The 15,358-nt window shown below is 39.8% G+C and overlaps 1 protein-coding gene across 6 annotated transcripts in view; it reads right to left on the bottom strand.

Annotated features, from left to right (window-relative positions):
• Positions 1-548: 548 nt before the first annotated feature.
• ZRANB1 (zinc finger RANBP2-type containing 1) overlaps positions 549-15,358 on the bottom strand; it is a 45,581-nt gene continuing 30,771 nt past the window's right edge. For all 6 annotated transcript variants that reach the window (XM_087764097.1, XM_087764099.1, XM_087764096.1 and 3 more), the window contains 6 exons: positions 14,267-14,338; positions 13,180-13,378; positions 9,475-9,595; positions 8,475-8,604; positions 3,071-3,300; positions 549-2,074 (listed from right to left, as the gene is read on the bottom strand). In XM_087764097.1, the coding sequence (XP_087620223.1) occupies positions 1,856-2,074; positions 3,071-3,300; positions 8,475-8,604; positions 9,475-9,595; positions 13,180-13,378; positions 14,267-14,338 (971 nt within the window). In that variant the 3' untranslated portion in view covers positions 549-1,855. The remainder of the gene's footprint in view (positions 2,075-3,070; positions 3,301-8,474; positions 8,605-9,474; positions 9,596-13,179; positions 13,379-14,266; positions 14,339-15,358) is intronic.

Raw genomic sequence — 15,358 nt, 5'->3', positions numbered from 1 at the left:
AAAGGATTTCACGGCAAGGTAAGAAAAAGGACCAAAAAAAAAAAAAACCAATTTAGAAAGCAAACTTGAAACAGGACCGTATGCTTGTGACGAACCTCTTCAGTATCTGCGGTTTGCCTGTTTAGTTCAGGGACTCGTACATACAGTGCAGAGAAGCATGCATTCTTTTACCTGAAAGTTTGCGCATGCACCGATCAGAGGAGATCTAATGGCCAAAAAAAGGTGAAGCCATTTCATAATAAACCTCAATAGAGCCCGTGATGGGGAAAAAAATCGCTACGTTAATACAGTACTTCATTATTTCTATACTTCTGGTGTCGACACCAAGTTTATGGAGGAGTTGTGCACATTTCAACACCATCTAAGCAGCATTTGGAACAAAAAGCAGCAAGTTCCTCAGGGTTTCCATAGCTCTGAACTACGTAAAAATATGTGCTATGGGGCTTCTTTCCAAACTCTAATGAAAACAATTTCATCTACTGCAAAATTCCTTACTCAACCACCACACCATCCAAAGTGCTTTTCAAGACAACCTGAATTGCACTGTATATGTAAAAACTGGCATTAACCTTTAGTGTTTAAATGAGATTTTTAGATAAACTTTATCCATTACAGGTTACATGGCTAAAGTTATCAAATATAATAAAATTTCTACTGGAGAATATACTCTGAACTTACAATCTTAGGAACTTACATAAGTTTAAGTATGGCCACATCAATCAACATGCAAGAAATTCCCAGGTTTACATACTGAGAAATATATAACACAGTGCTTTTAAAAACAACTTTAGCATAGATTCTTCTTTTTAATTAGAACTGCCGAGTGTATTCTCACTAGATTGAATGACCGAGGAGTAACCCTTTAAAAAGGTGTTTTTTCATTTGCAGCAATGTTTAAGTTGATGAAAGAAGAAATGATAAAATGATACATAGTTCGTATCACAGCAAGACGGAGTTTTGACAATACGAAATTCTCGATCATGTCTGACTTCGCAAATTTCACACAACTTTGTTTAGTGTATGCTCACTGGAATAAAATCCCTCTATTTTAGGTCACTTGTCTGAATAAATATTCTTACGTATACTGAAAGGAATCTATTAACTATTAAAGGAAAAAAAAAAAAAAGAAAAAACCAAAAGACTTTTTCAGGAAACAAATCATTTCACTCAATGAAAAATTTAGCTTCTCTTCCAGTTTGTTCCGTAGAGTTTAGATTTTATTATATGGGCACAGCAGTAACTAAAGTATTAGTAAAATAATGAATGTATTTTTGCTTATGACTTGCTGTGGATGTTCTGTGCAAACAAAAAAAACCTCACAGTCTGACCTGGGCACTAGTGAGATTTCACAGAAAAGGGCCTTTCATGGAAATGTGCCAGAGTATCTAAAAGGTGACGTAGAATACCAAGTTCTACTGTAAAAGAGCCTCGGAGGAAGAGAGATCCATCTAACATGTGCTTTCATAAGTGCCCTTATTTGAAAAATTTCTTCGCAATAATTAAGATGCTGGTATACTTTCCCTATTACACAACCTCTTACACAACCACATGCGGTACATTTACAGACAGATTTACAATCAGAAAGAAAAATGTTTTTGTTTTGTTTTTTTTTCTGTCTTGATAATAAAATTAGCTGTTTTTTGTTTCTTTGTTTTTATACAAACTGCAGTCCAGCCCATTTCGCTCTCTCCACACGGCAGATGAGCTTCTAGGCTCTCTCCATGCTGGTTAGAAAAATCCTTTAACAGCACTTTTCCCCTAGAACTGGGTCGTTCCGCAACGAACTGCTAGAGCACAACGCTAACTCCGGGTCAGACACTCTGCGCTGGTAATCTTCTTTGCAATTTCTTCATCATCATTCATCGTCATCATCCTCATCTTCCTCGCCGTCGGAAAGGGATGTACAAGGGCGGATCTGTCGGTAGCGGTCGAGCCACTTCTCTACCATCTGGGTGACCAGAGGATGATTGCGCCTACGAGAGCTTTTCTGCATCGCAACGAGAACCCCTCCTTCCGTCACGCAGCAGTCCAGCCATTCCCGGAGCAGCTTCTCTTGCTGCTCCTCATTACCTATCTTTGGGGGAGAGAAAACGGATTGAGAATGAGGCTTGAAAGATTACCAGCAACGTTAAGCAAGCCGCCTGTGATGCTCCGAAACGCCCAGGCTCGGGGAGCAACGCAGTTGTTTTTCAGAGCTGGCAGAGTTAGCGTACTACCGCTCCGCAGCTGGGAGTCTCAGACAGCCAAACTGATGCACGCTGTGTTTTCAACCAGAATTTGAAGGCTCTGGAAATACTCTCCAGCTATACTTCCCTTCTAAATCTTTCAGATGTGTGTTTCCAATATAGCCTTCCTATACTTCAGTTATTTGTGAGCAACTCGTTATTTATGGTAGGCACGATATATAAGGAGGATATGGCCTACAGAGCCTTCTGGCTTTACAGAGCAGTTTTTAGGAGTCTAGCAGTTCTTGACATGCAACATTTCCTCTTGTAAGACATAACAAATGTTGTGGCCTGCTGAAAAAAATATCCCTCTCTAGACTTAAAGCCCATACTTTTTCTCCTTTATCTACAGGATATCCACTTTTTGCAATTACTTCAGGTTCCTCCATGTACACACTTTACTGACGTGGTTCCCCATCTTTATCACAGTTATTAAAGAAGAAACGAGTTGAGTTTCATGGAGAAAAAAAAAAAAAAAAAAGAGGTAGAGCATGCTGTAACTACTGGCCAGTATTTGTGTTGCATCCTTTTAAAAAAAGGCCTATTTCAGTCCCGTGTTAGTGTCAGAATCCTTATTTCTGGGTCCTTCTCAAGGTGCGCTTGTATTCACGCACACAGGGAAGTTACGTTCCATTTACAGAGCTATAAACGAGCATCAAATTTGTGGGAAAATATCTTTCAGCATCACCTCAAATGATGGGGAAGGGAGCAGTGTTAATTAAACAGAAGAGCATACTCCCTATCATTCCTCGAACTACAAAAACGTGCGGGGCTACAGAGGGTGCCGAGGCCGCGGCGCAGCAGCGGCTGTGCCAAGGGCCACCCGCTACCCGACCGCTCCTTACCTCTTGGGCGGAAAGGAAGTGGATGTGCAATAATTTCCTCTCGCTGTCCACCAACGGCAGGAAAGTAACAGTAACATCATCGTCGGTGTTCAAGTTAGCACCAGCACCTCGATTGCCATAACCATCGTTCTCCATGGCAACCAGAGCGGAGAAATGGCCCCTCGTGTAGCCCAGAGCAATAGGACTTTTCCAACAAAAACTCTGTTCCCATAACAAAGGCAAATATACACCTACGGCAAATTAAAACAAAGGGTAAGACTCAGAACTAGTGTTCGACAACGAAGAATTTTGATAGGAACCTTTTGCTTTTGGCTAAACACAGTAACAGCAGCGCTTACGAGCATTTAAAACATACTTGGTTTGGTCTACGCTAATGTAAGTCACACTCCTCGGTACAGCTAATTATTATTAGGTTAGCATGAGATTAGTCAAGCATCTCTGCAACTGTACAAGTTTAGACATAAAAGCCATTACAATTACAACCGGACCACATTACCATTCCCCTGAAATCTACGATCTACAGTACAGCGATGAACAAAAAACAAGGTTAGAAAAGCAGTCTTTCATGTTTGGTAACTCTTCTTAAAAATAAAACAAATTACAAAGAAAAAAAATCAGATGCTGCATCCCAGAAATAAAAGCTACAGTCAGATGTCTATTTTTACCAGAACAAAAATTCCACCATCTGCTTACGAAGCTTTTATTAATAAAAGAACTTACTGCACTAAATATTATTCAGTACCTAACTATGTAGCTTATCCCAGAGACAATGGGAATTCTCATAAACATGGTATTAATAGATTAACCCACATCAATTATACATATCTAGTCTCAAAAAAAAAAAAAACAACCAAATACAACAAATACGATGTCACAGATTGTGAAAGAAACTGCAGTTTTTCTCCCCGCCGTTTTTAGCCATAAAGACCGTAATTCGCTTGAGGTGCATGAAGTCTCAAAATAAAACGAGAACTCTTTTCTTTTAGGAACATAAATAATTCTTGGTATGTACTGCTGCAAGACAACTTAAGCAAAAGCATGCCTTACCTTGTGACTGTTTAAAAATAGCCATGCATAAACTTAAGTGCACATGTAGCATAGCAACCTTTCATAGTACAGCTGCTGCCAGTAAGTTAGGAATAGACGCTGCAGCAAAACAAGGCACTTCACTTCTCCAACATCCACGGAGATGGAAAGGCAACGCGAACATGGAAACCTGAGGCAGGGGGTAGGTTTGGAGGTTTTACTGAAGTTTAGAACTCCTCTCTCTTTGCTGCAACAAAAATGAGCGGGGGCTACCGGTAAATATTGGTCCCTTTTCCCGCCCATTCTTGAATTAGCAATCAAGACATACCTAAAAGTCCTTCCACTTCTTTTAGATTAAGATTCACACAAGTTTTTACAACATCTAGATCTAAGGACAAATCATCTAAGGACAATGAAGTCTCACTGTAATTCAATGCTAAACACAAAAGAGGCAGAACAAGGGTTAAGCGTTAGCCAAAAAATTTCAAGCCTTTACATTTAGGGAAAGAACCAACCATCTGGTCAAAATTCAAAGTTACACTGAAAATAACATACTAACAGTCAAATGTAATGACGACAGTCCCTCAATTCCTGGAAATTCCTTCATGCACGCACTGAGAAATAACGTTATAAACTTTTTTCCAAGCTTTAGTTTGAAGCATCAGCAAAGCAATCAAGCATCGAGGGTTGGAAACTAATTTATTAATATTGTATGCTTCGTTTAAATATGACGGTGCTATCTACATACATGTTGGTTAGGTGACTGAGGCCTTTCAGAACTGAAAGCGTCAGCACCCTCAGGATGACCGCTTACCCCTTTTCTCCCACAAGTTATGATCCTAGGGATATATCAAAAGGTCCCCTCCTTCCACTCACAAACTGCATCAGCTCCTCAGGGTACTTACTCTAGTGTGGCGGGCTGACCTTGGCTAGCTGCTGGGTACCCACCCAGCCGCTCTCTCACTCCCCCTCCTCAGCAAGATGGGGGAGAAAGCACAATGAAAGCTTGTGGGTCGAAATAAGGACAGGGAGATCACTCACCAGTTACCATCATGGGCAAAACAGATTCGATTTGGGGAAGACTGATTTAATTTACTGCCAATTAATACAGACAGTTAATTCCCTGCTGCCCCAAACTGGTAGATTTTGGCCCCAAGCACTACTCAGTGTTGTCAGGGCTACAGAAATCACTGATAAGCAAAGAGCCTCATCGCTATTAATATCTCACGTCTCATCTAATGACACAGAACTCCTGCATCAGGCACAGCTACATGACCTGTTCAGGAGTGGAACTAATCTGTGTTCCTCAACATAATCTCTATGCTGAAATTCAGCAACTTTTTGGAAATTTTTTTCACTGTTGTTTTATCATAGTAAAAATGCCACACTAATAATTTCCCCAAGTCAGAAGGCTGTGTTATACTTTCCATTCCTCCTCAACATTATGTGATGAGCTGCACAAAAAGGGAATTTCAGGCATTACCATGGAAAATATCCAGTGCTCTGAAGTTCTATGAAAGTCAATCCGATATAAACTGAGAGGTAGTGTGACAGTACTCGTGACGTGCACACAAGCTGCTGAAAGTAAAGAGTATGGGCTAACACCTATCCTGGAAGCCATCCACGTAGGATTGAGTTTCTCCAACCTGATCTGATGACAATTTCAGTCAGTCACCTTTTTTCCTGCTTAGTTTTAAAAGCTGTATATTCATGTCACTAAATACACGCAGTTAGACCAGGAGCATACTCAGGCTCAGTAAATGGATCTTTCACTGTCAAAGCCTTAATATTTAAAGCAGCGTTAACAGTCCATTGCAATCTAGGAAACAAGGAGGCTGTCAGTTATGGGATTCACAGCAGTTACACCAAGGATGCCAAACTGGAACAAGGAATCCCTGGAGAAAAATATTCTGATCGGGGGAAGATTTTGGGGGCAGATAGGGGGTTTACAGTACCTTCCAAGGTGCTACAAACTGAACCATGACATTAAGCAACCGTTAAAAAAATTCATTTCTCCATCTCTGTTATAAACCACAACCTTTCTCTCCTCTTTCTTTTTTGGTGAATGTGATCTTAAACACGGGCAGGGTGCTATACAGCAAGTCAGAGAAGCCCAAGCACTCCTCGGTTTCACCGAAGGGACATGTGCTAGGCAAAGCTCACACACAAGCCCAGAACAGCAAGTCTCCTGCCATTTACAGACTTGTCTTGGCAGCCCATAGTACCCCGAGTCCGATGGCTGTTTGGTTTCAGCTGTGCTGCTAGCATTTAATTAGCACACATTAACCACAAAAATGTGGCTGGACAAGGATAGAAGTACTCCAGGTAATTTGACACAGGACTCCTAAGTTCACCTGTTCAGTGTTGAGTGTTTCTATGGACGGATGGATGGATGCGGCTTGTGGCAAGCAAGTCACAAGTCATAAATATTTGTCTGACTAAATTCCTGGAAACGCGTGTCTAGCAAAACGTTGTCCCAGACACCCAATTACCTTCTGGTTCACAGAGCAAGAAAACAATTTCAGCAGATTTAGGCCACGTAATGCTTGTCTACCTCAATGCCCAATCTATAAAAAAAAAAAACAACAAACAAACAAACAACATTTTGCAAACCGCTCAGCCTTCGGGTGAAAGGCAACACAAACCTGAAGTGTCAGATCTATATCACACGAGTAACTGTTCTTTCCCAGTCTATCCTTTCATCATCTCAAATAAAAGATAACACGTAACTACAAAGAGTACCAGATTTTTATACAAGTATTTCATGTCCTCACATAAAGAGGTTTTGTCACTGCCCCAAACTTACAAGCCAAACACCTTCTCAGATTTTCTGAAGACTCTAAGTAGTTATAACAGGTTATACATTTGACATTAGCTCCGCACCCTGGAGTTCTTCTATATAAGGTTTGCCACCTCCCAAAGTTAGTGTACTTTTTTAAAAGTCACATTAAGAGATGTTTCAGGAGGTCCTCTACTAAGCTATAAATAAATAGTGATGTACTGGTGAAAACAACTGCAGGGCAGTAGTCAAGCAGATCTACTTCAGGCCAGGAGAACGAGCCACGGGCACAAGAAACCCCCTGACGCCCCGCAACGCAGCCGCAGTGCCTCATGAGTTCTTTCCACATCAGCTCTGTTTACTGCTGAGCACGTACAGATGCTCCCAATCCCTTCCTATGTTTTAATTCCTGTAGACAGGCAAATATTAGAGTGTTAGCATCTAATGCAGAGGAAAGTTGCTCAAACACGTATTTGGCCTGCAAAATAGAGTACACATCTTTACAAATCTACAAACATCCATCCAAGCAAAACTGGACTGAGTCAGCTAAATGTCTTCCTATTTATCTTAAGAATAGCTAGGCTGTTTGCCCAGAAGATTAGGAGGAGAAACAGTCGGAAAGAACCTGATCAAGCGATGCAAAATTATAGTACTACTTCAGAAACAGGTCAGTATTTACATCGCACTGGCTGTAAAGTGTGAATTACTGAAACAGATACATTTTAAAAACTTTCTTTTCACTACATCATGGAATTTGCTTTTACAGAAAGCAAGATTTACATTATCAGTCGACCAATATTTTGTAATTGTAACTATGTTACCTAATCTTATACCTCACATATAGAGCATTTATGAACAGGATTCCTTCTTTTTCAGCCTCTACAGCATACATTCGAGTTGCCACCTCTTTAATCAGCTACAAAAAAAAAAAAAAAAAAAAAAAAAAAGAGCTCAACTTGATCATTCTCCAGCCTACTCTAATTTCTCTACCCTTCTTTGTATACCCTTGCCTCTTGCTTTAGGGGTGACTCCTTTTCACTGCTCTGAAGCGCCGCCTCCCGCGACAAGGCATGCCCCTGCGTCCCGAAAGCGCACCCGGCAGATACCGCTGTCCTTCTGGCGAGCAACCCTGCCAACGCAAACACCTTCTGCCTGCCTCGCCCCCAGCTTTAGGGGCCTCCTTCAGGAAACGCTAAACACAGTTTAGTTTCTAAAACGAACGTTTACAGCCATTAGGACCACAAGCGAATGGAATTTCAGATTCCATTTATTAAACCTCTTGTGTCTTACAGCAGTACAAACCACACAACTTTTGACAAGTTTTCACAATCAGAGTATTTTATATAAACTATAGACTAATGGCATGTTGAACGGAGGTCAAAACACATTTTTTCTGTGGCGACAGGCAGCGTGCCCACTATACAATGAAAAACTGCAAGTTTTGAGGGGATTGTTTTGTTCTTTTTAATAGCTAATGGAAATTTACCTACCACATTATTCCATCCTCGTCCAGCTAGTAGCTTAACGTCACTCTCGACTTCCTTTATGATTTATAGCTGAACCTTTTTTAAAACTAAATTTGAAAAACCAAAGGCTTACCTTGAAAGCGGGTATATCCTAATGTTTCTCCTCGGAAACTCTTATAATATTTTACTCCATAAACTATAATTGGTCTTCTAAGAATATGTGCAAGTACAAAAATGTGTGTCTGCTCCAAACTCGCTCCAGGCTGAACCAAACACAAAGAAAGACAACACTTGAAACAGAACTTATCATTCCTTACTTTGAAATATAGTCTCCAAATTGAGACAGAAAATCCTTTTAAGAGTGATCTAGCTTTGACAGGAAAAATGAAAGACTGGAAGACTATTGTGTATCAGTTGGAAACAAGCAAAAACATTTCAGCTTGCACAAGAACTTAATCTGTCAGTAATAATTCTGTGTCCTATTGCCCAGATTCAATCTAACAGATTTCCTTCCCCAGTTAGAAGTGAAACTCTACATAATGCTTAGTCTAAAAATAATTCACTCGTCTGAGGAAAGGTTAAGGTAAATACCTTTTGATGATAGGAAAAGAGCACATCCAAAACAAATCACAAGAAAATAGCACGAAAATCATGTTTATACTTTAAAAGAGGAGTTAAAAACATTCCTATAGTTGGAAGCTTATAGGAATGTAAATCTCATTTTGGAGAGGAGTTATAAAAATATCAGCTTGCTGAAGCTGTAGCAGTGTAAGCTTACAGATCTGTAGGTATGTGGTAGGAGGTAAGTGTTGCAGGAGCTAGGAGGCAGGGCATTAAGTAGACGATTGCGTATTAGGTAATTCTACGGACTTCACTCTGACACCAAAAGAAACAGACTTTTTTGTACTCTCCTGCTGAATGGCAAGCTCAAAAATTAGAATTTTAAATGAACTTTTCCATCTCAGCAGGAAGAGTCTACCCAGTAATACTTTAAGATTGCCAGCTTAAGAGGAATGTTTTCTTTTGTAAGTGAAAATTCTTATTCCTGAGGAACACTCTGAGTTTCTGAAATTTCTGTTCAGAAAGATTAAAATATCCTTTCTAACAGCCATCTTATAAAGCAGCTTTCTTACCTGGCTTGCAAGAGAGAGTATGAATGCCCAGTCTTCCTGCCACTGTTCCTCTCGCAATGAGAAATGTAAACCAAAGCTTTGGGAATACCACGATTCCCACTCTTTCCAGCGTGTATAGAACCTAAAATGTTAGAGAAAGAGTGGTAAAGACAAAAATATTTACTCAACCACCTGATAGCAATATTCAACACTCATAATTCTTTATCCTAACTCTGTATAGAAGGGGGAAGAAAGAGAGTATACATCAATAAAACTGCCTTTTTTTTTTTTTTAATCTTCAGGAGACTCCATTTGCTAATCTCATTTAAGAAATCACTTGGGATCACAATGCCTACAGCAAACATGCTGTAATAGGTGCAAGTTCCTAACAGGCTGCTGGCTAGTTTGATACTTGCTGTAATATATTTTTTGAAGCCTTATTTAGGCTTATTTCTTTTTAAGTGATGATGTACAGGGAACAAAACCAAGACGTTCCATTTCAAGTAAGAGGAGCTGCTCATTCTTCTCATACAAACAATACAGGCATGCTCTATTGCTGACCATATCATGAGATAATTAACTCCAAAGTACTTGCGTATCAACTTCAAATAGACCGTGGTTAAGAGGCAGAATCTGGTTTATATCACTTTTTGGAGCAAAGACTACGGTAATTTCACGTTATATGGAATAGTTATAAAGCAGCGTAGATAAGAATCTAACATAGTGGGATTAATCTAATTTACACTGAAAGTCTAAAAGTCACAGGATTGGTATTTTTCTGTTTAAATTGAAACTAGCATTTTTGTACACTAGTTTAGTCCAATCTTTGTTAATCAATTACAAAGAAATATGACCTACACATTAAAAAGCAGATGTTGACTTTTTAAAATTTTAAACTCAGTCCGATCGCCGCACTATAGAAAGGCCACAACTTCATATTAGGAACACGGGTTTAGTGAACAGTGCTAAGCCAACTTTTAAACAAAGGCCTTTACTGTGAATACAAAGAAACCATTCTGAAGTTCAGCTTATTAAAAAAGTCATTGAAATGAACTCATTTAATTAAAATCTGAGAAAATTAACAGACAGTGAGTGCGCGTGGAAGAAACCTTTCCTATGCTTTCAGTAAAGATGTAATCATCCTAAAAATCTTGGTGTCTGTAATGGCTGTCACCAACCGGGCTGGCTTTCCCAGGTACAGCTAAAACTTCTGCGTCGCTTAGAGGGAATCTTCTGGATCTATCTACATTCCAGTTTCTATCCAAATACATCAACTGCTTCCATCTTTGCAGCTGATAGGTATTTTGTCTGGTTTCCCCCAGAAATGTCTAACCAAACACTTGAGCTAATTTAATTAATTGCTAGGTCTCCTGAAAGAAGGTTAATCAGACTTGGGGGGGGGACCAAACAAAAAAACCCCCACCACCAAAACACCCCCACAAAACAAAACAAAAAAACCTAGCAACCAAAAGAAAAAAAACCTACCCCAGAAAAGGTCTACTGTGATAGTGTTTTCCTAAAGAAGTTTCTTCTTGAGTTAGTCAGCCACAGAGTTATCTGTAGATGTTCACAGGAGGTAGCCTTGTAGACAGAAGTCAAGGCTCGAGATTCTGATCTCATTTAAAGCAAACTTTTCAGTTTAACACAAGAGAACTGAATGCATTTGTAAAAAAAAAAAATTCTGAAAGCCAATTTAGGGCATATGCCCGTTCTCCATCAAAAGCTAACAGCGGAATACAAAAATAGACAAATCAGTAAACTAAAAAAGCGTAGTCATTTCAAAAGCAAGTGGAAAAGACTCCACAGGCCAGAGCCTCTGGGAACTTCACTATTGAGCTTTTTCTGAGTACCAGACACTAGACTGTCTCTAGTAAATAGATTCTTCTTTGTTCAGCATCTGAACAAACATAACAAAATGAGGCCAAATGAGTTACATGAGTGTTCTGTGTCTGACTATAAAAATACCCGTTTTTAAGTATCTTTGCAAAGGCTTTGAAGAACAATTCCACTAGATAAAAGTTTAAGCATACTGTCGTTGAGACTAGTGATTGCATTTAAGAGCCTATTCCTTCAGCAACTGCCATTAAAGCCAGTGACGACAATGTCACTTCCTATCTGCTACATGTCCTATCCCACAAAATTAAAAGTAAATGTATCTTGGCCAACACAGAATCTATACAGCAAGTATAGATATAGGATATAGGATGTACAGGATGATCAATTCACAACAGAACTTAAGGATTTTTTTCGAATTTTTCCGATGACAAACTAGCAAATAGATTATCCAGACTAAAGGCAGGCAACTGATTCAAACAGCTATAAAGGAACACATGAATCCATTAAAAAAATTCCAGTAAGGATGAAGATTAAGTAAATTCAGAGTAAAATGCAAATTCTGTCTAGAATATGAACTAAAAAGCTTAACCAGATTTAATAAACTCTAAATAATGAGTGTTATGTTAGATACAACAGTAAGACAACAACGGTTAACACTAACATTTTGAAAGATTGGTTTAAACCTCAGTAGTTCACAGCATGTTTTTGGATACCACGCTTGGTTTTGTTACCATAAAGAACAAAACCTGATCTATCATAAGTTTCTGTTCTGGCCTCAGGGGAACTGCTTGTGATGCCAGAGACGTTCCCGCGTGGCGGAGATGCACACTCCGTTATAAACAACTCTAAAGTAGTGACAGATCCATTCGGAGACAGGTTCTCAGGAGAACTGTCACAGAAGCACCACTTTATTGAATCCAGCTCTGGATGCTAATTTTGGGAGTTTTCTCCAAACAGCAGGCATCTGGGGACAGTAATCACAAAAGCTACTTATAGGTACCCCTAAAACGAACCTTTGTTGTTGACCTCCCGTACAGCACATAGAGCAAGGGGACAGGCTCCTTCTCCAGTATGCCTGCTGATAGTGTTTCTCTTGTCCTCGACTACAAGAACATAAGAAATCCAATCGCCTGTGTCTTACGCTATTAGTCTTTATCAATCTCTTCCCTTAGTCCTATTACACACTTGAGAGCAGGTGGACGCTGCTGGGGGTCCAACTGTAAGAATTCGTCCTCTAGCAGAGGCAAACCACAGTATCGGACTAAAGAAGGTTGCCAGTGTAAAACAACGAAAGTTGTCTTACAGAATGATACATTAATTCTATGGCCAAATGACAGCACTAGTTAAATGTCAACACTCTGCTTTACTGCCATTATTTTAGCAGACAGAACAGGAACAAGAAGAGCAATACCGAAAAAAGTTGTAACTAAGCAGATGGAATGAAAATACTGAGAAGTTTATACAGGAATAAAAGGCTATCTTCTATCAACGATCTTCTGCAAAGCTTCCACCAACAGCAGCGAGGCACGGCAAGTGCGTGATTTACGTTGCAAGTAAATTCCAGTCTTAACTGTGGTTAGCACACTCTTGACAGGCACAGAGCTACAAGAACATAAAATATTCTCTGAAAGTATTTTACTCTCTTTTAAATGCTATTTGCTGAATATCACATACTGTCACCGAGTTCAGAATGTCCACGTTTCCAGTGCTCGCATTTAAAATACGCTAGATCTAGATTACTACATGAATCATGCTGTGACTCAACATCTTTGAGGCACACAATCCACAGTAAATTGAGGAGCAGTGGTTGCGCTTCTTTTTAATACTATACTATCAACTACTATGCTACATGGAAAGTTATCTCTAAAGTCAACACAGAAACTAACTTACCAATGCGAGCAGTCATGTAAACTGTCGTGAAGAGCTTTCCGCAGCACTGAATCCTTGTCGTAAATGCCCCAAGTGGCCTGTAGTACTGAATCAAGCAGGCAGTCCCCTGCAGTCCGATTCCAAAGTGCATATAATCTGCTGTCCAAGCGCGTACCCAGTTCCAGTGACCAGTTAATAATGGGAGATTCCTCCTCTAGCTCTGCAACGTGACAATAACATCTTTCAAAAGCTATATTCATTTGAAATCTCAGACAATCTGAACAGCACAGTAATGGCATAATCTCAACAATTCACCCATTTACATGAATAAAACTAAGTTCTCCTTCATACTACAAAAACAGGTGAACTACAACGGCTAAAGGCATTCCTTGGGGAAAATACTGTCGAGAAAAGAAGAAAAAAAACAAAACAAACCACAGCCTTAAACAAAGCATCACATCATTTGTTTGAGGATTGTTACTGAAGTGGAAAGATTTGTTCAGTTTTCTATAAAGAGCCTGTGACTTAAAACTGTAAAGCTTTAAAAAATCTTTAAAATTCAAAGATACGTTACAAGCATAATTTGTACAGACTCCATTCTCTCTCTGCCTCGTAAATAGACTGTAAATGTTAAAATTAAAATAATTCCAGGGTGAAGATTAACTTTAAAGCATTGAATCTATATTTAAAACAAATTCAGATAACAAAGCCACGTATATGCACACATGCACTTTTTTTTAATAACAGAAATATTCTCTAATAAAAAGCCAAGAGAGACTCTAGCCATTCTCGAGCACTGAGGGACGGACTTTTTAGTAGGCCCTGCTGCAATAGGACAAGGGGGGATGGTTTTAAACTAAAAGAGGGTAGATCCAGACTAGATATAAGGAAGAAATTTTTTACACTGAGGGTGATGAAACTCTGGAAGGGGTTGCCCAGAGAGGTGGGAGATGCCCCATCCCTGGAAACCTTCAAGGCCAGGCTGGATGGGGCTCTGAGCAACCTGATCTGTTTGAGGATGTCCCTGCTCATGGCAGGGGGTTGGACTGGATGGCCTTTAAAGGTCCCTTCCAACCCAAGCTATTCTATGATTCTGTGATTCGTTTACCTTTCTGAACATCTCTATCAAGTACTTCGTCAAATAACTTTTCTTGGACTGTGGGCGGTAAGTCTTCAATATCTGAAAAAACAGAAAGCAAATACAGAAGTCACTTAATGTTACTGTAAGAGACACACATTACCAGCCGATGCGAAGCAGAACTTATGCAACAGCTTCCACCCTATCATCCCTAGTGTCTCCTCTGAAAAGCTACTGTTATTTTCAGATCTGTCATTTGTGACCACAGGCTTCAGAGTGCACTGAAGTAGATATGTATCTCAGACTGACTGTCATACCTGTTATGCAGAAAGGATCGTCACAGCACGCGTAGGGTAAGAATGGATTTCTCTGAAGGAGAAAGTGAAGTAGAGAACCACTTTGAGGTGGGGTAAAAAGAGAGTATTTTCAAACCCTACTATATTTAGGACAGCTTCAGTCCTAAGCAGCAGTTTTCCACCCATCTGACTTGACTCCCCCTTCCCAGTTCTCCCCAATGGACAGGTACAGTTTGCCCAGATTTGATCCTGTACAGAACACCCACTTTCTTAGTCAGTTCATGTAGACTTCAACAAAATAGTTCAGAGAACCCCAATGGTCCGCAGGCCACAGTTTGCAGGTTAGAAAACAAGAAATGGGAAAACTATTGAGCTGTGACATGGAAAACGCCACTACTGACAACTGTTCCAAGAGCTTTACAGACAGGCTCTGCAACTGTGGATCTACCGTTATCAAAAAAAAAAGGCAGAAAATTGCGTAATGGGCAAAACTGGTGTAACTCCTGTATCACATAAAACACTAAACACACTTTGTAAAACTCAAACATTTGCTACACCTTAAAGATTTGCTCATGGCCTGCATTTCAATACCAGATAAGCAGTAAAGGGTTGCTAGGCAGATCAGCAACTAGAGAAACTTTGCTAGCTTCAGCACAATTGTGAAACTTAAATAAGGGAGTAAACCAAATAGATAAACAGAAACATCTAGTACCCCTCCAGGTAGTCTAGGGGATAATGACTGGGCTCTAAGTGGTATTTCAAGGGCAGAAGATCTCTGTTAATTCCAGTGTGGGATCTGCCAGTCCTGCTCAGATGTCCAATACCC

Source organism: Nipponia nippon, unplaced genomic scaffold (genome assembly GCF_047370975.1).
Source record: "Nipponia nippon isolate SJK-2023a ecotype South Korea unplaced genomic scaffold, ASM4737097v1 scaffold_3, whole genome shotgun sequence".
NCBI lineage: Eukaryota > Metazoa > Chordata > Aves > Pelecaniformes > Threskiornithidae > Nipponia > Nipponia nippon.
The sequence above is the reverse complement of the archived record's forward strand: the minus strand, read 5'-3'. Positions and strand labels throughout refer to the sequence as shown.